This window comes from Aplysia californica, unplaced genomic scaffold (assembly GCF_000002075.1).
Source record: "Aplysia californica isolate F4 #8 unplaced genomic scaffold, AplCal3.0 scaffold01083, whole genome shotgun sequence".
NCBI classification, from domain to species: domain Eukaryota; kingdom Metazoa; phylum Mollusca; class Gastropoda; order Aplysiida; family Aplysiidae; genus Aplysia; species Aplysia californica.
In genome coordinates this window covers 8244-30482 of record NW_004798353.1, presented here as the reverse complement: position 1 = coordinate 30482, position 22239 = coordinate 8244, and the positions used below count along the sequence as shown (strand labels likewise).

Below are 22239 nucleotides of genomic sequence, written 5' to 3'. Positions count from 1 at the left end.
AGAGAGAGAGAGAGAGAGAGAGAGAGAGAGAGAGAGAGAAAGAGACAGACAGACAGACGAGAGAGAGAAAGAGAAAGAGAAAAGAGAGAGAGAAAGAAGAGAGAGAGAGAGAGAGAAAGAGAGATTTGTCAGACAAGATCAACACAGAAAAAGTAGAAAGGAGCAAGCCACTCAAAACCACAAATTACTCATCCAACAACAGAGACAAACGCTTTTCATCACTTTCTTAATCTATCTTTCACTCTCTCTCTCTCCCCCTCAAACACACACACACACACACAGGCACACAAACACATACATGCAGACACAAGGGCACCAGTCATAAATATTCTATTCCCACCTGAATCATCTCTGTGAGCTGCTGCGTGACCAGACCAGGGAACTCCACACTCATGATGGTCGACTTGGTGGACTTTAGCAATGATTCATCTGCACCCAGCAATGACTGAATGATCTGGATGAAGCTGGACAAATAAGGGAATAGGGCTGGAAATGTATACAGGACAAACAAAGGGAATGTGTATAATCTATCTAAATCTAACAGATTTGTTCTGTACTGTACATACAAACATCTAAAAAATGGGAAAGCATTTATTCCCCTCTCTCTCTCTCTCTCTCTCCACCTTTGTCTATCTCCCTCTCAAACAAGACAAACGAACAAGCTTTAAGACGATACCAGTAACTTCACATGCCCAAAAACTGATGAGCCCCTGATTCTACTGCATTATAACACATACGACAAAATCCAATACGGTAAGAAATCTGGATTTTCGGATTAAGCTAGATTTCTGGAATAATCCAGAAAATCAGCATTTCTGAACATGAAAGGAAAGACAACTGGAGGCATACTTGATGTTCTCCAGCAGATACTGTGGGCAGTCGATGAACATCGGGAACACACAGCCGATGACGTGAATAGCCGTGGTGTACTGGTAGTTGGCCGTCAACACAGCCAGAAGGTCAAGGCCTTCTGAGATAAAGCTCGTGATGCTGCGGAAAAAAAATTTACATGACAAATTGTACTCTAACATTCAGCTCTAGAAATCCTGTGCCAGGGAACATATGTGCATGTTCCTGGAGAAAGGTTCCACTTGTTGGAAATTTTGGATACTGAAATAAGGGCATATTCTTGTAGCAAATTCAGTGCTGAACATGCTGATTTTAAAAGTTTTTAAATACCTTGAGTAGTTTTAAAGATAATCAACATTTTATGACACAGGGTGTAAAATCAACGGTTGAAGAAAAACGGCTTAAATATTATGTCGACCCAATTTCAAGCGAATTTTTCACCTTTAGAGAAGTACATGTAAAAATAGTTTTAAAAAACAATACTGTCACTTAAAATAGTGTAAAATACTTTCAATACATTACTGAGAAAAGGTTAAACGTGTGTTTGAAGACAACAAAATTTTTGACCACGTTCGTTTCACCCCGTTGCTCAAAAACAGCTTTGCCGACAACTGTAACCTTTCTCCAGGCACACACACATTTCATAATTCCTCCACGGCAATACCCAAGTGACAGTAATTTTGTGAAACATATAAAAGACAAATGTTACAGTAAAGGACTAGAGACAGACTTATTCATTCTGAATGTCGAAAATTTGAAATCACAAAAAAAAAAATCAAGACCTATACAAAAAGACTTCCACCAACAGTGTCCAAATGTAAAAACCCTAACTAACACATTATTTGATAATCCAATCTTTCTTTTTTTTTAAATAACAAAACAAATTCCAACTCACTCATGCCCAATGTTTGTCATGGTCAGAGCCACGAAGCATGCGATGGGGGTTTTGTTGCTCGTGCCTTTCAGCACGGGGAGCAGCCACGCGTCTCCGCCCAGGTTGGGAGGCTGAAAGTTGAGGTCCACGACCCCCATCGCGTGAAGCAGGACACTGTGTTGGTGCAGCTTGAGCCGGATGGCCAGGTCCCAGACCCAGTTGTTGAAGCTCTGCTCGGCTGTGAGGCTCGACGACATGTAGAAAGCCATCTGTGGGGACACCGAGGCGAGAGAGGGTTTCAGTTTGAGTTTAAGGTAAAAGTTTTACGGCATTTGCAACACATTTGTTCTCGATGTTGTTGTTTGTTGAGTAGAGAGAAGCACATTGACACAATAATGGTTATTTAGTGTTGGGAAAAAATAACACCCACAGACAGACAGAAACAACAGAGCGAAAGTAAAGTAGTAGGACCTACAAGTGGCTCCCTTCAAACACCTGCACTTGCAACACAAATAGGCGATTACAGTTCCGAAGATTAGTGGTGTTACTAGAGGGTAATGTACATAGAAAAGCACGAGGAGAGTTAAGAACGATAGAATATGACATTGATGCATGTATCGCCACATGACCAAAACATGACATAAGCACAAAAAAATATTTCTCCTTCTCACCAAATCAAAAGTAACACACCATTACTTGTCTGTTGAGTCTGTTGAAACTTGAGCATACCTGTCTCATTCCCTCCATGATGAAGAAGCCAGCTTTCTTGTCGGCGATGAAGCGTGTGTACGCCTCCACCAGGAGAAGCGCCATCTGACGGTGAAGTCGGACATCCACCACCAGGCGGCCAGTCTAGAGTAAGTAATCAAGAGGAAAAATGTTACCTTTAAAGTTCTTTTTAAAAAATGAAAAATTGTAGTAGTTTTTTAAAAAAACTATATCAAAGTTCGCTGTGAATACTTGCAAGAAACAAGAACGTGAGCACACACACAGGGGTTCCCTGTGTTCATATTTCATCCTCAGATGCTCGCATAATAGGGATGCTTTTCAAAGTGATACCTCCATTACACTTTACCCAGTGGGTTTCTTGCAAATATGAACAATGGCAAAGTGATCCTCCACAGCTGAGGGGCTCTGAATTAGCTTATGAAGGATAAGGCTGGTGACAGAGACGCTATTATAAAGGAGACCCTGACTCAGATAACATAATTTATGCACTTCGGTACAAAATGTGTTCATCTGGTGAAAGAAAGAACAACTTGTCCTTCTCATTTGCAGGAAAATCAATTCAAGGCCTTTGTAATCTCTCAACAACATTGATTCCACTCAAGTAAGACGTCAGAAAAAAAAAAAGACTTTTAAAAAGTACCCCTAAATGTTTCTACAAGCACTACTTACTACAAGTCATCTATTACCTGCTCAAAAACATCCCAGTTGATTTTGCCAAGAATAACCCGTGCAAGCTGGTTCTCCGAAGACAGGAGGTCAAAGTTCAGCAACCACTGGCGCAGGATGAGGATGTCCGGGTCTGAGGGCTGCCATATACTCACGGGGAGCTCCGAGAACAAGTACAGCGACATCTAGGAACAAGATTTAGAGGACATCACTAAGTGGCACAAACTAATAGGATATAAGTATTGATGAGTAACATACATGAGGACATACACGAAGAGATGGAAAATTCTACACGGAAATTCTAAAAATGCACATACTCAAAAACAGGGTTCAAAATGTGCAATCAATTACAAATGCTGGATGTTTACTTGTATGTTCAACAAGCATGACAGACTCATGTTCAAGTGCTTTTTTAAAAGTAAATTCAAACAGGAGGAGTCTATTAATTTAAAATCAAATCAATCAGGGGCCTTTTGCCAGAATGATGCTTATTTCCTAAATGTATGATAAATTCTGGAATGAGGAGAAACATATACACAATAGGGCCTATCTGCAGCACGCTATAACCATTCCCATACTCATTAGTACAAACACAAATTTCCCTTTGAATGATTCCTAAGCTCATGTTTCAGTAAAGTCTCACGGCGCTCGCAACTGCATCAGGTCATAGGAGCGCCAAGGGGTGGATCTCAACAGAGAAGTCCCCCTAAAATGAGGTGGCTTAGCCAGCCTTTCAATCAGATAGCACGATGCAACTTACTTTGCCCAGTTTGGCCAGCACGTCCTTGACCCTGGCCAACAGGAAGGACAAGGCCGTTGGGTGAGTCTGGATAATGCCAGACAGAAGCTCCCTGCCCACCTTGGAGCAGAACTCTCGGGTGTGGTTACAAATGTAAGCAATCTGTGGAGGAGACAAGGAAGGCCGTCAATAGCAGACAGTTAAACATCTCCTTGTAGTAAGTGTCAGTGCCTTGTACCATGATTCTGAAGTTCTATTACCACGAAGCTCAGGTGCCCCTCTCCCTTGTGTGTGTGTGTGTGAGTGTGTGTGTGTGTGTGAGAGAGAGAGAGAGAGAGAGAGAGAGAGAGAGAGAGAGAGAGAGAGAGAGAGAGAGAGAGAGAGAGAGAGAGAGAGAGAGAGAGAGAGAGAGAGAGAGAGAGAGAGAGAGAGAGAGAGAGAGAGAGAGAGAGAGAGAGAGAGGCAGATAGAGAAAGAGAGAAAGAGAGAGAGAGAGAGAGAGAGAGAGAGAGAGAGAGAGATCACAGAGAGAGAGAGAGAGAGAGAGAGAGAGAGAGAGAGACAAGAGAAGCTGCTATCTTATACGTGATATAGAATATGTTTGTATTTTGCGTGTGTGTGTATGTTGATGGAGAGCGAGATAGCCCTAGAGAGGGGTAGCCAGAGATCGAGAGAGAGAGAGAGAGAGAGAGAGAGAGAGAGAGAGAGAGAGAGAGAGAGAGAGAGAGAGAGAGAGAGAGGCAGGCAGGCAGGCAGGCAGGCAGGCAGGCAGACAGACAGACAGACAGACAGACAGACAGACAGACAGACAGACAGACAGAGAAAGTGAGAAAGAGGGAGGAAGCGAAGGATGAGGACAGAGAGAGAGATAGGATAGCTATTGAGACGTATTGTGCAAGTGTACGTTATATCATTGCTAAGCCCATTGAGCATTTTAATAGTGGAAATGTTCTTCCTTTAAACCAAATTTATCACTTTTATTATTTTTTTGTTCTATCATAATTATTATGATTATTAATATGATCATAATTATGATTATGATTATTACGAGTATTATTTGTATTATTATTATTATTACTAAAATTATTATCCTACCTCAAAAACCTCCAGGGTGATGGTTTGTATGAAGGCTTCTTCCTCGTAAGAGCGACAGCTGGCCATGTTGGCAAAGGTGGTCAGTAGGTAGATGGCCTCTGATGTAGGCATGTGCAGCAGGTTGTCCGCTAGCTGTTGCCAGCTGTCTGGATCTGCACCATGACAGAAGGAAAAGCAATAAACACAAACAGCAATACATTTCATTGACAAGCTGTTCAACTTTTCCAAACCCATCTAAACCAGTAAGCAACATTTTTCATGAGAGAGAAAATACTGTTACATTCTTTCAAAGACTGTACCTAAATCACATAACTCTTCTTGCTTTTTCTTTCTTTCACCATTTAGAATTTGGATTTCAACAAAAATAAATCTTTCTCAAACACAACGAACTGATATCACAGAATAAAAAGTTGAAGACAAATTATTTTTAAAAATTGGGACTTAGCATGGGTGAAGAGTTGGTCCACGATTTGATTTTTGGGGAGGGATAGAAATTATTTATACACTATTTTTCAGCACACAGCAAAATTCCAAACACCACATAGTATCTACACAGTATTCCTGGCTTACACACACCGACACATACCACAAAGCACATTACGCAAACAGCTTCAGGAACACATAAAGCACAGTGTGTGACTTACCCTCCAGGTATTCCTTGCACTTCTGGACAGGGGGCAATCGGTCGAGATTGACCACCTGACCTTGACCTTGATGCAGTACCCAGAGCAGCTGCCACATGCTGTCGGTGGACACACAGGTGTACGGCATGTCTGCCATAAACTGCCATGAGCCTAGTCTGTGAAGAGAAACCCGAATGTGAGTGTCAGAGAGATTTACATCAGCGCTTAAAGCTTTCTGGGATTAGGCCATATATAAATTCCATTATTATTTTATTGTTGTTTTTATTATTATTATTATCATTATTATTATTACTAATATTATTATCATTATTAACTTTGGATAAATACACAAACCTGACAACACATACTTTCAAAATTTGACCATCTTTCTCCAAAATCTTTCAGAAAATATTTGAAATACCCTAAACTGTGCGCATGTGACAATAGCACAATTTGCATATTACAAGACGTAATAACCACCACACAAAAATGATATGTTAATATGTTTCTAAACCAGAATTCAGCGACTTTGTTTAAATAAATTCTCAGTTTCAGTCACCCCAGAACTGACTTATCTATAGCAAAAAGAGGTGAGCCACAATGAGCACTTCTATAGAAAAATTAGCTCAGAGTAAACTGTAGTGGCTTGAGCAGCACAGAATACCTGGCTCCAAAACAAACAAAGACTCCATGCCCTAACTTTCCCCTCCATGAAGGCTGAGGGGCAAAACTGCACACAATCATGTCAATTCTAAGACTCTTTCAGAATTGTTCTCAGATTCACCGACGACAAATTTAGATCAACAGTCCATCCCATGACTTTCACAGATATTTGAAAGTATTAAGATAATGTTAGTAAAAACAATAAGACAGACACAGTCATTAAGAAAATATAAAATATTACATCTTAGAACACGGACACATACACTTTCGCAACAACTTCTACCATTTCCATAAACTCTAAAGAAGCTATCACATCTACAAGGGGCTGTATTGAGGGGTAAAAGTAAGAACCTGTTAAATCTTAAACAAAGAAGCAAATCACACCAGAGCATCCACCAAACACTCACTTTGCCACATTGAACTCAACAACAACAACATGATTGTGTAACACCCTCTCGGAACAGAACTTTCAACTATTACACTGACAACTGAAGAGCGCAAATAAAGAGGGAGTGCCAAGTCAGGAGCTGGAAGCAGTAACAAGTCATTGTATAAAAAGCTTTTAACAAAAAGCAAATTACGATGGGAACATAAAAAAAAAGAGGTAAAAAAGGAAGCATTGTGCTGAGTAACAGTAACACCAAACACAACACACAAATTCAAAGGGATCTCTCTCTCTCTCTCTCTTACACTACACACAAAAACACACACACACACCCAACCATATACACATATTCACACACACATGGACATGTGTACACATACACTGCATATAATACAACACTAGGAGCAATAACAAAAATGTTGAGAACGTCAATTAATAAATCTCTTTCACTGTGCGTATCATCTTTTGTTCAAACATCTTTCATTACCAAACAGAAGCAGGGGGGAAAAAAACAACTACTAAACTGAACAAAAAAGACAGCAAACCCCATTTGCGATCTTGCTGATCTCTCATACAACAAAAGTCAAACAAACAAAATACAATAACTGTAGTAAAATAACAAACCTGAAATCATATAGTCCACTGAGGCAGAGTGGTAAAGATATGGAAAACCATGACTAGAGGTTAAACAAATTCCACCAAAATTGTCTCTTAAAAAGGATTTAACTGAATAGGTCATGCACAACCCTAATGTTCTAAATACTGACAGAAACTTATGAATACCAACAATTAGGTCAGTAATCAAACCAATTCTAGTTGTGATACAATGGCAAAATGGGCTGTCCTAGAAAGTTTTAATCAAAATGAGGATGAAAGGTAAAACAAGGTCATCTTCAGACACAAAAAAAATGGTTGTGCATATCTTTAGGTCTGTGTGCATGAGTAAGAGCAGCTGAACTTTGGTGCAGGGAAGACGGAGTCATGAACTCATATAACTTTTGGTCATGAGGTCAGGTATGTTTCAGTGTCATTAGTTCATCTACTTTTGCCATAGTCTTGAGTACCCTTTTGTGCGTACAGTTGTGCATCTACTTCTTCTTCTTCTTATACTTCTGCTGGAACTAAGACAGGAGGGAGTAACTGATTGTAAGATCTTCATTTCACAGATTAGTTAATTTTACGTACATGGCCATATTATCTACATATTTCGTACAATCACCTCTTGTCCGACTAACAGCTATATGCCATTTTTTAAGGAACTCTTAATATTTATATTGATTAGAAAAGCTTCAGTTTTGGGTTGGAATTAATTTGGGACCTTGCCCAAAGTTTAGTCTTTTTAAATTTAGAACTGCCAAGGGATCTTTAAGGTGCGAAACTCCCACATGGTTCATCTGAAACTTCTTGTCCTTATCCAAGAAGCTTAGGAGCTCAATCCTACATAACTTGAAATCAGGGACTGTAAAAAAAAATATGACAAAAATAACCTGGCACTACTGGGGATTGAACTCCGGACCTCCAGGTTGAAAGGCAAACAGCATACCTGCTCAGCTATAGAGCCCCGCTACAGCTAATAAGTACAGAAAATTGTGCTTATATAGCCAATATCCAAGCTCTACAGCATGCCATAGGCACTTTACAATTACTATTACCCCAGTAGAATCTAGAACACCCAAAAACATTCTCAGTTTCCGGGAAGCATACCGGGTGCAAGCTGTGGATTAAAAGCGCTCAAATACTTATAAACTGATAAGATCTTTCACCATGTATAGCCAGGCATCCATTCCCACTTGGGTGAAGAAATGAGGAAAATTTAGGTAAAGTGCCTTTCCAAAGGACACAATGTTGGGCCTCCAAAAGGAATCAAACCCATGAACTTATGATTGAGAGTCAGAGAGCCTATATACGAGACCACCGACACCATGTACAGTTGTATATGAGCAGGCAGACAGACTTACTTCTGAGCTGTGAGGATGCTGTATGTGGCCCTCATGAAGAGTTGGTCAAACTCCAGCTGCAAGGTTTCCATACTGGCCACAGGGGCAAGTGGTCCGTAGTAGATCTTGAAGTTGAGCCAGTGGTCAGATACGAAACACACTGTTTGCCTAGAAGCAGAGAGTTTTAGTTAAGTTTCAGTAAGAGTTGTTTTTTTTATAGTAGAGGGTTTTACGGCGCTCGCAACTGCATAAGATCATATGAGCGCCAAGGGGTGGGTGGAAACAGAGAAGTCTTTACAGGGAATCAGACTTATTCTGCTCACCTCTCTAGCTTCAACAGCACAAGGTCTGCTTCGACTATTAAGGCACCCCGAAAATAGCAGGTCACAAGAGAGTGACAAACATACAAAAGAAGTAGAGGAAAATGACAATAGTAAGGATTAAGAAAGAAGAAGTAGCAGTTCCCTGTTGTAGATCAGGCACAGTTATGAGCGTGACCTGAATCAGCCCATTTACAATTATACTGTGCTTGAACGAGAATTGTCCCCCCTTTGGTAAAGACCTAAAGACACTACAGTCAGTGGCACTGCACCGTGGGGTAGTAAGAGTTTCATACACTTGCGAAGCAAATAGGTCATATAAGTGGCGGAGATTAGAGATGCTACTAGAGAATAACATACAAAAAAAAGGAGAGATTGGGACAATAAATATTAAGTTTCAGTAAGAGTTTTATGACACTTGCAACACAATAGATCATGTAAGTGCCAGACATTAGAGATATTACAAGAGAACAACAAAGAAAAGAAGGAGGAGAGATTAGGACCAAAGATGTTTAGGGTTTCGTTGGGTTGTTGTTTTTTTTGTAAGAGTTTTACAGCACTGGCAATACAATTAGGTCATATAAGTGCCAAAGATATAAGACGTTGCAAGAGAGCAACAACACAAAAAAGGAGAATAGATGTGGGGAGAATTTTTACTGAGCATCTTGGCCTCACAAGGTCAAAGCCCGCATCATAAACGATCTAAATGGTGTTGATGGGAGAGTAAAACACTAACAAAAAGAAGAAGTGCAAGAAGAGCAAGACACCAACATTTTTTTATTTTTTTTTTAAAGCCCTAAATCTGACCACAAGGTGACCTCTTGACCCGTACGTCTTCATTACCTGATGAGACGACCCAGGCGTTTGTTGAGCTGTCGGTATCTGGCCATGTTGTATGTGGTCAGGCCCGAGCCAAACAGCTGGATTAACACTGTGCTGAAGGCAAACAGGCGGATCATCATGGGCTCCGTGCTGCGCCGGATGTCATAGTCCACAGAACCTGAGTTTTAGTTAGTTTTAGTTTTAGTAAGAGTTTTACGACACTTGCAACACAATAAGGTCATATAAGTGCCGAAGATTAGAGGTGTTTCCAGCGAGTAACAAACACAAAAAAGGAGGAGAGATCAGGACGATAGATGTTTGATAGGAAAGAGAGAGCAAACCACACTAGAGTACCTGCCAACCACCCACGAGTTTGAGTAAGAGTAAAGAGAAACACATCAATGTAATAACGGTCATTTAGCGTACAACAAATACATTGTAAACACCCAGCAGAAAAAAAAAATTAATATCAGACAATGTTCATAATTTCTGAGTTGTATTTTACCATGAGAAGACACAACAGCAAAAGTTTACAAACCCAATTATTGTCAAACCTACTTTAGCAGCCACCTGTGAAAGACAATCACCTGTAAAAATGGCCACGTCCCCTTTCACACCTTGCATATTTTTTTACATTATAATGTTACTGTGTAAGACATCCACCTGTCTAAGATGACCATTTTCCTCCTCGACAACGGGTGACCTTATTAGACAATTTTGACCGTATTATAGCAAAATTCATAGGATAAGGGGCCCACACAACCACAGAAGAAAAGTCAACTGGGCTCACCGCTTTCAGAAATGCCAGCCATCATAATGTGGGCATAAAGGTCGGCCAGAGGGAACTGGTTCAGGAGAGCAACGATGTCGTTCTCATGCAGGTACAGCCAGGTGTTGGCTGGGTCCTCATCCTAATGACACAGATATGATCATAATACAACAGATGAATTCAATAGTCAAATAACAAAATAAAAACAAAAATAAACCCCAAAAATAATATTTTTAATAATACAAATAGATCATCCTTTGCCAACTTTTGGGCATTCGAAAGCTGCTCTTCCACTTGTGGAGGTGCGCAGCTTGCAAGCTTTTATCTTGGTTTCAGCATTTCTTATTTGTAAAGCCTCATATGACTTGCTGCTCGCTGTGACTCCTGCTCTTCGAGTCTGTCAGGAGCTAGGCTTTCCTAAAAAACAAAAATAAATAAATCTAGGTTTTTCACACCTCTATCAACACAATTTAGATCATTCAGATGGCAACATTCCTCCCCACTTGTCAGGGCCAACCCTAACTGAGAGGGATACAACATCCCAGCAGAAAGACTGAGATATTCGATTTTAAAAAACTTTCTCCCCGCTTGTGTGTTTTGTGTTTGAGTTGAAGGTATTGTAAAGCACCTAAAACAATATTGTGCACGAGTGGGCGCTATAGATTATTATAATTACTATCAATATTATCATTATCACTATTATCATCCTTATAATTATTATTATCATCCTTATTATTATTATTATCTTTATTATTATTATTATCATTATTATTTTTATCATCATTTCCCCCGTCCTCACAGACACAAAGTCACTGAACATTAGTGCACACTGACCTCTTCACCATCAGAATCCACCAGTATCCAGGCCCTCTCATCCTGGATGCTCTCGGCCGACAGATTGATCCGCATGTGACACATGAACTCCTCCCGCGCCCTGGCAGCAACAACACAAAACACATACACATAACAATAATAGTATAGTTTTTGTATAGTTTTTGTAAGAGTTTTATGGCACTTGCAACACAATTAGGTCAGTCAAGTGCTGAAAAATAGCAATAAAAGTTTAGTTTTAGCAAGAATTTTACGGTACTTGCAACACAGTTATGTCATCATATTGCAAGAGCCAACAAATAACTATGATAGTTAAGTTCTAAAAACAGCTTTTTTTTTACAGCACTTGCAATGTAATTATGTCATATAAGTGCTGACAAAATTAAACACCAACGATAATTTAGTTTTAATAAGAGTTTTACACCATCTGCAATACACAAAGGTCATATAGGTGCTGAAGATGAGAGGTGCTACTAAAAAACAACATACGAAAAAAAAAAGACAGGAGAGATAACTACGATAGATGCTTTATTGTAAAATAAGAGCAAACCACCCACAAAAATAAAAATACGATTCCTGTCAGATTCGCAGAATTTTTTCCCCTGAGAACTTTAATAAAACCAATAATACAAATGGAAGAATTTGAAGTAGCCTCTTTCAAGCAATAAAAAATTGATACGTCATTAACTAAACATGCTTTTTTAAATTGGCCAACAACTGCCGGTCATCTCATGTTGACAATACACAAGACTGCCGATATATCACAATATCCCTTTAGTTTAGTAAAACAATATTAAATACACTTCTAATGTCAAACACACACACTCACGAACACAAACAAACATTTACACACACACATTATAAATCTACACACTCACTTCGCCGGGAGCAGCACGGTCGCTAAAGCAGTAATCGTGTGGTCAAGCAAGGGCCCCCCAAAGGTCTGCTGATGCGGAGCACTTGAGACAGGGGTCAGCACGGGCAGCTGGACAAGTTCTGCCGCCCACCGTCCAACTCCTGACGGACACCGCAAGAGGTGGTTCAAGATAAACAGGTGGTCCGAGAACGTAGCGACACGCAGCAATGACGATGTCTGATTTGAAAAATGGAAAAATGATAATAATAATAACAATAATAGAATTTATATGCATTACATAAGAAAACAGAAATTTGAAATTATCTATATTTTTCATCTGTCATTAAGATGTGGAGGAGATTGGGTACTAAAATCATATCTTACTATATAAAAACAATTTGTTTAACCTTATCTGTATGTCTTGTTTTACTATCGAATCCATACGACATAGGGGAACTCTGTGCCACCACTTTCCAAAGAGGAAATTTACTCGTTAATCCGATCCGTACGCTTTGCACAGCAGTCTGTCTAAATGATATTTTGAGAAATAGTGAAAGTTTCAGAGAGATTTTCGTACTAGAAGTATTCTAAAATGTGAAGAATACAACCCCAAGGATACAAAATGACCATACGGATAGGGTTAAAAGATTTTTGTAATCAAAATGCTTTCTACGCCCTAATCGACACACTACTTCATTACATAGTGACAGGTATCTGAGCGGACCAGTCCGACGGATCTCCAACCAGATTATGATGTAGACAACTCTGGGATGGATCCTGAAGAGGGGGGGAGAGCAGAGATGGACATGTTCCGACTGCAGTGACCCCAACACAGCGGACAAGTGAGACAAGTAAGTAAGTGACAGGTTTACTAACCAGCCGCACGGTCCACTGACGGATATTGTTGATGAATTCTCCATCCAGCGTCGGCTTGCGATGGAACATGAAGAGAATGCTGATGCAGTCCTTTAATCTTTGTATTTGGTGTTCCTCTTGTGGAAGCACCTGCAGCCTCGCTGTAAGGAAAGCAAAGACCCATTGTACAGAAAATGAACAAAACTACTCTTGTTTTTGGACAGCCACAGAAAAAAATTTGTTTCAAATTATTTTTCTCTAATTAAAACTTAAAAAATTTTTTTAAACTTTTGCCGTAAGTAAATATCCATTGCAAAGTAAACTCACAAAAATTGCCCTCGTTTTAAGACAGGCACAGCATAATAAAACTCAAATTAAGATGCTGAAGGAAAACAATGATAGCAACTACAACAAAAAAAGAAAACCAGATGAACACCAAAACTGAAATTAAGAGGATGAAACAGTATCAAAAGGATGCTGCCTCACTTAAAACTACAAAGAAGCATTCCTATTAAGTACTGAAATCACGAAATAGTTGTATTTAATTTCACCATTTTTCCATCTCAGCAGCCCTCGAATACTCACATTGTATAGGGGCATTCTTGGGTATGTCTCTGATTATGGGGCAGCTCACGTACAGGTCATGGATGTAGGACTCCACTTGCAGCCTGGAATCAAATCATGACACAGTCAGGGGTAAATAATAAAAATAAAGATAAATTTCACTTATTTAGCATATTCCCACTAAGAAAGCATTCAATAACACAAAGATTACAAGCACTAAACGGTTCTAGTAGGGATCTCCTCCCCCCTCTTTCTCCCTCTCCCTCTCTCTCTGTCTCTCTCTGTCATCTGTTTGAAGTTATAGAAGATAACATGTAGAATGTATTTCAGAGGCAAATGGATAGATTACGGTAAAAATATGCTTTACATTAAGTTTTAATAAGAGTTTTAAGACACTTGCAACACAAAAAGGTCATATAAGTGCCGAAGAATAGATGTGTTAAAAGAGAGTAACATACACAAAAAAGGAGGAGAGATAAGGATGATTGATGTTTGAAAGGAAAGAAGGAGCAAACCACACCAGAGCGCCCGCCAACCAAATATGCGACTGGGTTGGAGGAGGCTAGAACCATAATATGAGGAAAAGGTACGCAACTAGGCCAGGCGGGAATGAGAACTTAAGAGGGAAATATATTCAACTGGGGCTGTGAGGGTTAAGAAAACAATCCAACCAAAGCTACAGGACTAAAGACAACAGACTAAAGACAACTGACACCCATCAGAACAAGAGAACTCACGCTGAGATCTGGGCAGAGTAGGCAAACAGAGACAAGTTGTCCGTGATCTGTGAGCGAATGGTCTCCAGGGTGTAGCCCATCTTGTTCACCGCCTCATCGTTCAGTAGACACTGCTCATAACTGTGGTTGATGGTCACTTTGGCCTGGTCGGCACACTGACCCTTTGGATTGACAGCAGATTAGAAAAGAAAAATATGCTTGAATTAAGGGGAGGGGTGGGGAATAGAATCGACTCTAAATCTCTTATATTTTCTAATTTGCTTCTTCCCCGTAACTATTCAAACTGGAGGGCTCAAATTTCACTAGATAATGTAAAACCATGCTAGCTACAAAGCTGTAAGGAGTTTTGAGCTGAAACTTCAATACTTCCTTTTTTTTTAAAGCTGGCAAAAGTTGAATTTTCATGAAAATTTAGCCCTTCACTCTGACACATTATACCAAGCAAATGACTAAATATATATCAAAAACATTGTAGCTATGTCAATGGGCCTTTAGTTAGTCTACATGCCAAGTATCATTATGTTTCGACAAGTAGTTATGGAAAAGTAGCACACATTAAAAATTGTAAATAAATAAATACAAAGCACTAGGGCTCATATATGCAGAAAAGGGTCATAAAAGTGTTCACCCTCTTAAATCTCTATGTTTATTCTTTTTTTTTTTTTTAAGTACAATTATAACTGCTGCTATCAAATACGAAGTAAAAGCCTTTACAAAGTGAGAAGAGGTTAATTATACTGCTTATTAATTGTATCTAATTGTACAAACTTTTTTACCACCTAATAGTGTATTCTAAATTATAAGAAAAACTAAGTTTTCTTATTTCAAGCATCCTGGATCAGGCTTCTCTTGTTTCAAAACACTTGCAGCAAGTTTTCTCGCATCAAATGAGCTAACTTTTATATCATCAAAGCTGTTCTTAAGCCAAATGACTTTATTTGATGTCATAAACACATTTCACTATATCAAAAAACTGAAAGCACAAAGTAATTCACAGCAGTAGTTTCTCAAAAAATCAAAACAAACATTGATGAAGAAAGAACATTTTGACAGACACTTGGTTCCTTTGTCCTGCAGCAAGAAAGCTTTAAAATGCAATTGTCCCAACCAGCCACACATTTTTGAGGAGAAAAGTGGTGTGGATGTCTTCGATAGTGTTATTTACATTATACATTTAAAAAACCACAAGGTCGGATGTGGGAAGTGGCCCTTTCTACAAATGATCGTCTTGGACAGGTGACCATTAGAGCAGTTTCGACTTATCAACTAGCAGAGAGTGACGGCTTTACTTTCATCATACTGTCCCCAAGTCCATCACCTAATGATATCATCAATGCCTCTCACTCTCACCCCTGGCAGGGTATAGGCCACATACAAGCTCTTTCCATTTATCTTTATCCTGGGCCGTCCATCCAAGTTCCTTCCAAGTGAGCTTCAGCTCTTTCATGTCCCTTTTCAAAACATCTCCTCCATGTTTCCCGTGGCCCACCCCTGCCTCGTGCTCCTTGTGATCTAATGATATGCACTGGATTAAAACAGTCGACTAGTAAATGAAAGCTGTTGTGGTGGTATAATACTTTACTAGACACAATGAGAACTACCTGAACTGTAATTGTCTTCATCTGGAACTGCCACAGCTCCTTCTGCAGGCCAGAGTAGTTCTTCTGCAGACTGTGGATGTCTTCCTCCACACTCACCAGCTGGTGCCGCGTGCGGAAATAGTTGGACAAAATCTCCAGGAACTCATGGCTGTCTTTCTTGCTCTCTCTCTGCAAATACATTATTATATCAAAACAAAGGGTTTATTAAATATTACATAATACTGGGAAGTTTATACTTCTCAAAACTTAAAATAAAGACACAAGAAGAAAGTTCACTATTAGTACAAGTATACATTTCGCATAATAATACGGTGAGCAGATTAATATTATTGCATGAACAATACACATTTTAAAAAGAATCAGCTTGTGTGCATTGAAAATTTATGGTACATTACTTAATTTAAAGTCAAACATCAAGAAAACATTTTTTTAAACAGATACAAAGCTTTGATACATTATTTCAAACAATACAAGTTTCTATGGCAGCTGTTTAAACTAATAGCCTCTGTAACTTGGCCCCAAACTATGGCCACAGTACAGGACAGGAGTCTGCAGTTCATGGAGAGCATATTTTCTCTTTATATATATATATATATATTCATAGTTTCAAAAATATAGAATTTCCAAAAAATACTGGGTAAACCTTAGAAAGTAAAACAACATAACTGCAAACTCCATCCTCCAAACAAAACAGAACTTATTTTCAAAAGTAAACTAAAAATTCACAGTGAGAATACATACATTCACATTGAAAAAATTTATTAACTTTTTTTACTGCTAAGCAATTGTTGTGAAACAAATTAAAGTCTTACCTGAACAAAATCGTCAATAAATCTGGCGTTGTATGCGAGCTGGGGGTTGTAGTACAGAGCTAGCAATTCCTCCAGAGTCATCGCACCCAGTTTGCCTTTCTTCTGCTTCTCCTTTTCAAGTTCCTGTACCGGGAAAGCTGACTTGGTCGAAACCTTGGGCTGCTCTGCAATGTTCACGGCAGTCTTCTCCTCCGACACACTTTTGTTTTGTGTTTGCATCAACTCTGCTGGGGTAGCAGCAATCTCTTGCTGCTGGGTAGACAAGATCTTTTCTCCAGGCTTCTTCCATATTTCTGACGACTGTGAAGACTTCGACGCGGTATCATGTGAAGCCGCAGTGAATGAAACTGAAGAGTTTCCAGGTAAGACATCGGTGACAGGAGACGCGAGTTCCTCATGGCTCGGCTCCACCCGAAGCTGGAGGTCCATAGCCCTCATCCTAGCCAAAGCTTCCTCAGCCATTAGCGTAGGGCTCTTCTCCTCGTACACAACCGTAGGCACTGTGGGTGGTGGTGATTTCGTTGACTCTCTCTGAAGAGTCTTGTGGATTTGTGGAGACGTAGCCCGCATCATTGGGGTATCTGGGTCCTCTACCACAGCAGGTCCATCTATGTGGAGTGGGGAGTTAGGAGAACCCACCCTGTACCGGTGGTTGTCTGCGAGCGACGATGTATGGTGCCGCTGCATGTGAGCAGCCAGAGACGCTGCGCTGGGTGGAGAGTGAACGCTCGTCGGTTCATGGTGCTGGAGAGAAGGTCCCCTCTCCTGGTCACTAACGTGTGACAGAGCAGGGGAAGAACGAGCCTCATCGGCTTGAGGAAGAAGAGTGTGGGGTCTTTCAGGCACAACATGTGAACTTCCATCTGGAACGGCAGAAGTACTCTCATTCTCACAAACCACCTTCTCCTCAACAAAGGCCTGACCTTCTTTTGTATCTTTTTCATTTATAGATTGGTCAGGCCTAGCCTCATGGCCCGCCTGTTCTTCAGTTACACAGTCTTCTTGACCCCCAGAATAGTCACCTGAAAGCAGCTCTCTAGCATCACTGTAGGTACCTGACTCTTCAGCTACATCTTCACTCTCAAATTCTGTGGCAGTTTGTTTTTCTTCATTCTTCTCCTTCTGATGTATGGTGCCTTCTTCAATGGCACCATCCCCTGTAGGGATCTCTTCCTTTTCTGTGGGTACAGGATCAGGCGCAGTCTGCTCTGGGTCATCTTTGGGTGTTTGTTCTTCAACTGGAGCTTTAACAGCATCTTGAATACATACATTGTCTTCAGCCTCCTCATTCACTTCACTTTTAGCTGAAGCCTGTTTAGTCTTCTTGGACTGTGAAAAAAACAACTGGCATTGTATTACGATGAAACGTTAATTTAAGCATGAAATATATATAATAAACTGACACTTACTCTTAGAATACCCAAACTCTGCAACAAACAGGGATGTCACTGGGATCTTGTAAAATGTACCTGAGAATTCATGTTGAATTTGCAAACAAAAAGACAGCATAGAGTCAACTAATATATGGAGTTAAACAGAAATAAATGCTTAAAATGATTACTGTTTTTCCACTGAAAATAACGGAAATTACTGAACCTGGTGTTTGCCTCTCATTCAAAAGGTCCCGGGTACAAATCTGGACAGCGAAGGAAAATTTTCTCCTTTCACCCCCTTTCCTGCTCTCTAACCATATTCTGTTGTCTGCGTTCGTCTCCACTTTCTGCCCCCTCCTCTGGGCTCCTGACTCTTTCTGCAGCCTTTCTACTGCTACTCCGTAGCTGTTTCTCACTGCTGTCTTTCATCCGCACTCCCGGTCTTATGGTAGGTAAGATCTAACACCTAGCCTTCTCGGGTATCAGCAAAAAACCCCGGAGGTCCCATTTGCATGTTGCGAACTCTAAAGAACCCTTGGTGGTCCTAAAATTGATAAGGTAGGCTTTGGCTGCCACCAGAGCTAAATTCAAAATTTCCTACCAACTGAAAAATGTTTAATGTGTCCCGCGCACTCATATGACCTTATGCAGTTGCGAGTGCCATACAACACACCAAAAAAAAACACTCAGTGAGTCTGATGATTTTAGAAGCAAGCAGAAAAAATTAAAGGTGTGTATTCTTTCACTTTCACTACTATCATGCTCAGGTTTTGTAAAGCCCTTTTCTTGATCATTTCATAATCCATTTTAAACAAATATTGACTTCGTATTCATCGCAAATCAAATGTAATATTTTTTCAGATTGGTTTTTATTCAAACCATGTATGACACTAAGCCTTAGAACTGCATAGTAATTTCTGCGTTTTGGACCAATTGGGGTGTTTCAGGGGGAGGGGGTGGGGGGCATGCCCCTCTAGGGTAAAAAAAAAAAAAAAAGATCTAAGGGTTACAGGAAGGCTTGCCCCCCTATTTGTCCCCACAATTTGACGATTTTCAATTAGGTTAGAAATTTTCTTGAAAATAACTGATTTGCGGCAGTTTTAGTGGCCATGTGATCTGCAGGTAAAAATACTGCAGTTTGACCCCCAAGCCCAAAGTAGTGCATACAAGTGTGAGCGAGAGTGAAAGTAAAAATTATGTATCAAATTAAAGTTAACGAAGGTGGTTCCCCCCCCCCCAACCCCTACAATTAAAATAAAATAGGCCTAATGCCAAATAATAACAACATGTTCAGTTTTGAAGAAAGTTAGGGTTGGTTCCCAGTGATCTAAAATTTATTTTTTAATCCTTCCAGCCCCATGCGCGTATATTTTCAGCAGTGCTTGTACCTCCCACCAACCCAAGAGCGTATATTCTCAGTTTCGGGGGATAGAGAATTTTGTGCATTTTTCAAAATTAACTAACCTAATTAAACTTTAATGTTCATAATATTTGTTCTTTTATCTTTATACATTGCTAATGTTATCATGTAAACCTCAGTACAAAGATACTGCATCATTTTTTTAGAATGCATGCCTCTTTTTCTGAAATACTGTTGTATTGGCTGGGACTGGGGTTAGGGAGTGCACAGAAATGGCTGGGGCTGGAAGGGTTAGAAGGCCAGCTCTATTCAGTCTCGGGTCCGATTAGATTTTTTATCTTATCAGACTCGAGTCCGAATATGAATATGGGTTTTATCTTCTATATTCAGACTCGGGTCCGAATTCTTAAAAATATTTATTCGGATTCAGCTTCTAAGTGAGCTATGTGAGTGTAAGGAGGTTACATTAATATAACTGTCGTCGGGGGATTTTACGTAAAACCAGAATTAGAACTAGAACTACCTACAAGGACTGTGTAATTGAGTCAAAAGTCAAAAGACTGCACTCTCATTGCCCAATGGCAGTGTCTATGTACACGATAACTGACAACTCAGGGTCGTTCCACCACCACTACAGCATCATCATTAATTCCACCACCATTTGTCTTTCCTGATTTTTAATTTCATTTTGTTGTGTTGTAGTTTTTCCATAATTAATTATTTTTTTAATCACATCGTAAAAAACCGACAGCCGTGGCCCCTTCCCAACACCTCTTCCCCCAGCAAGTCGAGAGTGCATGATCACTATGCGCAATCTCATCGGTGGACACAAAACTTTGCCCAACTTCGTTGTTCTGTTCATACTCCATACTAATGATGCAGGGAGGGCCAGTTTAGACAGATCTGGTACAGGATAAAGCTCACGTCTCGATTGTCAACATTAGACCATAATTATAATCCCCCCCAAAAAAAAAATTTTTTAAAATAAATTATGGAATAATGCTGGAAATATTTAGGAACAAGGGTTGGAAGTCGAAACGAATGTCATGCTGGACTCAATTCAGGCCGAATGTCATTTTTGTATAATCGGACTTTCCGAATAGTCACTTCACTTTTAAAAACACTTTGAGGTCACCTGGCGCAATAATGCGACGGTGAAAATCATCCGTTCCGGTCACCTGGCACAGTTGGCGCAGTTCTGCGCCAGGCCCGAAAAGTCCGTAGCAATCACTCTCCTGGCTGGGTGACCAGATGAGGCATTTGTACAGCTGACTGTAACTGAAAAGTGTTAAAATTCAAAAGACATTCTGATCTGAAACCGAGAGTAAAAGTTACCACCAGAACCAGTATTGGAAAGAATTATTAGGAATTTCCCCATAGCCTGAAGTTTTTAAAGACACAAGCATCTTTTCCCACACCACTGCTACTTCCACACTATCACTACCATTATTACTGTAAGCAGGTAAATAGATCTAGAAAATCTAAATCTAGATCTAGACTAAATTTAGATCTAAATCTAGATCTAGATCTAGTATTAAAATTTTATTTTTTATTGCAAGCTGAATCCAGCATTTATTCTTCTTTTTCTTTTCCTGGGGCTGAGGAAAACTTTTTTTTTTCAAGCACAACAGCAGTCAGCATGTAAAGCTAGAACTAGAGGGACTAAAATTGGATGGGATATCAGAATGCGTAAGACAGTTGATTAAAAATTCTTCACAAGACCCGTTTGCACGTGATTCAGGGACCATATTCAAACACATGACCTCGCCATTGCAGCGAGTCTACAGATAAAAATAAGACCATCTAGAAATCTATCTTTGTTGTTGACTGGTGGTCTGATTTGACGTTGAACGAAATACTCAACACTCAACGCAGTAAACGGTTGTACTCTGCAGTACTAACAAGAAACAAATTGTTCATCTACAAAGCCAAATGTCTTGCATTCAATAAGTGTGACAACAAATCCATTCCAAAGCCAAACAGTCACGAAGAAAACAAGAACAATAAATAATTACCTTCTGTTTTCGGGGCCTTGGTCTAACAGCCTCAGCCATCTTGGTTGTTTTGATCATGTGATAAACACATTGCACAGATACTAATCTTAAACTACACTCAATTCCGACAGTAAGCGGATGTTTAACTGTTCGCTTCGAAAGAGTGGGTTTTGCGTTGATAAACATCCCCTTTATAACCTGTAATGAGATGTAAATAAGTTCTTTCCATAATGAAATATTTCATTTGATTTTTCTTGAAGATATTAAAACAGTAGTATCGTTTTCCAATTTTAACTTTGTTTCTAACCATAAGCGAACGGGTTACTTCATCGAATTGTTTCATTCTCGGTCCAAAACAAAAAGAACGACAATCATTGGTCAAGACAATCATATGACCCACTTCCCAGGCATAACATGGCCACGTGAATAGCCTGGGCGATTTTTTTCGTTTGTTCTCTTTGCTGTTTTTGTTAGTTTTCCTTTTAAAGGATAACTGACTATAAGCTCTCCTTATTATTTTGACACCCTTGGAACGTTTTTTTCCAAGACCTCTTTCGTTCACTGTTACACGAGAGCAAAGAATTAGCAGTAACAACAAACAGTAACACGTACTATACCATAACATTACTTATTACTACTGCTACGGCACCAAAGATTCGTTCTATACCAAGGATTCTCTACTACACAACCTTTGACCACACTACTACTACTAGATCTACTACTACTACTACTACTACTACTACTACTACAACTACTACTACTGCTACTACTACTACTACTACTAC

The 22239-nt window shown here is 39.7% G+C and overlaps 1 protein-coding gene across 2 annotated transcripts in view; it reads right to left on the bottom strand.

Moving 5' to 3' along the window:
* The window catches only part of LOC101853594 (ectopic P granules protein 5 homolog), a 49920-nt gene extending 28294 nt beyond the window's left edge, over positions 1-21626 (bottom strand). Inside the window, exons 1-20 of one of the 2 annotated variants that reach the window (XM_035973256.1) lie at positions 21476-21626; positions 16728-18056; positions 15916-16083; positions 14315-14475; positions 13599-13681; positions 13035-13174; positions 12181-12395; positions 11306-11405; positions 10493-10613; positions 9724-9880; positions 8582-8728; positions 7248-7265; positions 5597-5751; positions 4953-5104; positions 3879-4019; positions 3139-3303; positions 2453-2575; positions 1745-1992; positions 850-990; positions 341-464 (exon numbers count right to left, since the gene is read on the bottom strand). In XM_035973256.1, the coding sequence (XP_035829149.1) occupies positions 341-464; positions 850-990; positions 1745-1992; positions 2453-2575; positions 3139-3303; positions 3879-4019; positions 4953-5104; positions 5597-5751; positions 7248-7265; positions 8582-8728; positions 9724-9880; positions 10493-10613; positions 11306-11405; positions 12181-12395; positions 13035-13174; positions 13599-13681; positions 14315-14475; positions 15916-16083; positions 16728-18056; positions 21476-21532 (3945 nt within the window). In that variant the 5' untranslated portion in view covers positions 21533-21626. The remainder of the gene's footprint in view (positions 1-340; positions 465-849; positions 991-1744; positions 1993-2452; positions 2576-3138; positions 3304-3878; positions 4020-4952; positions 5105-5596; positions 5752-7247; positions 7266-8581; positions 8729-9723; positions 9881-10492; positions 10614-11305; positions 11406-12180; positions 12396-13034; positions 13175-13598; positions 13682-14314; positions 14476-15915; positions 16084-16727; positions 18057-21475) is intronic. The other variant, XM_035973257.1, reaches the window with a different exon arrangement.
* Between the last annotated feature and the right edge of the window lie 613 nt (positions 21627-22239).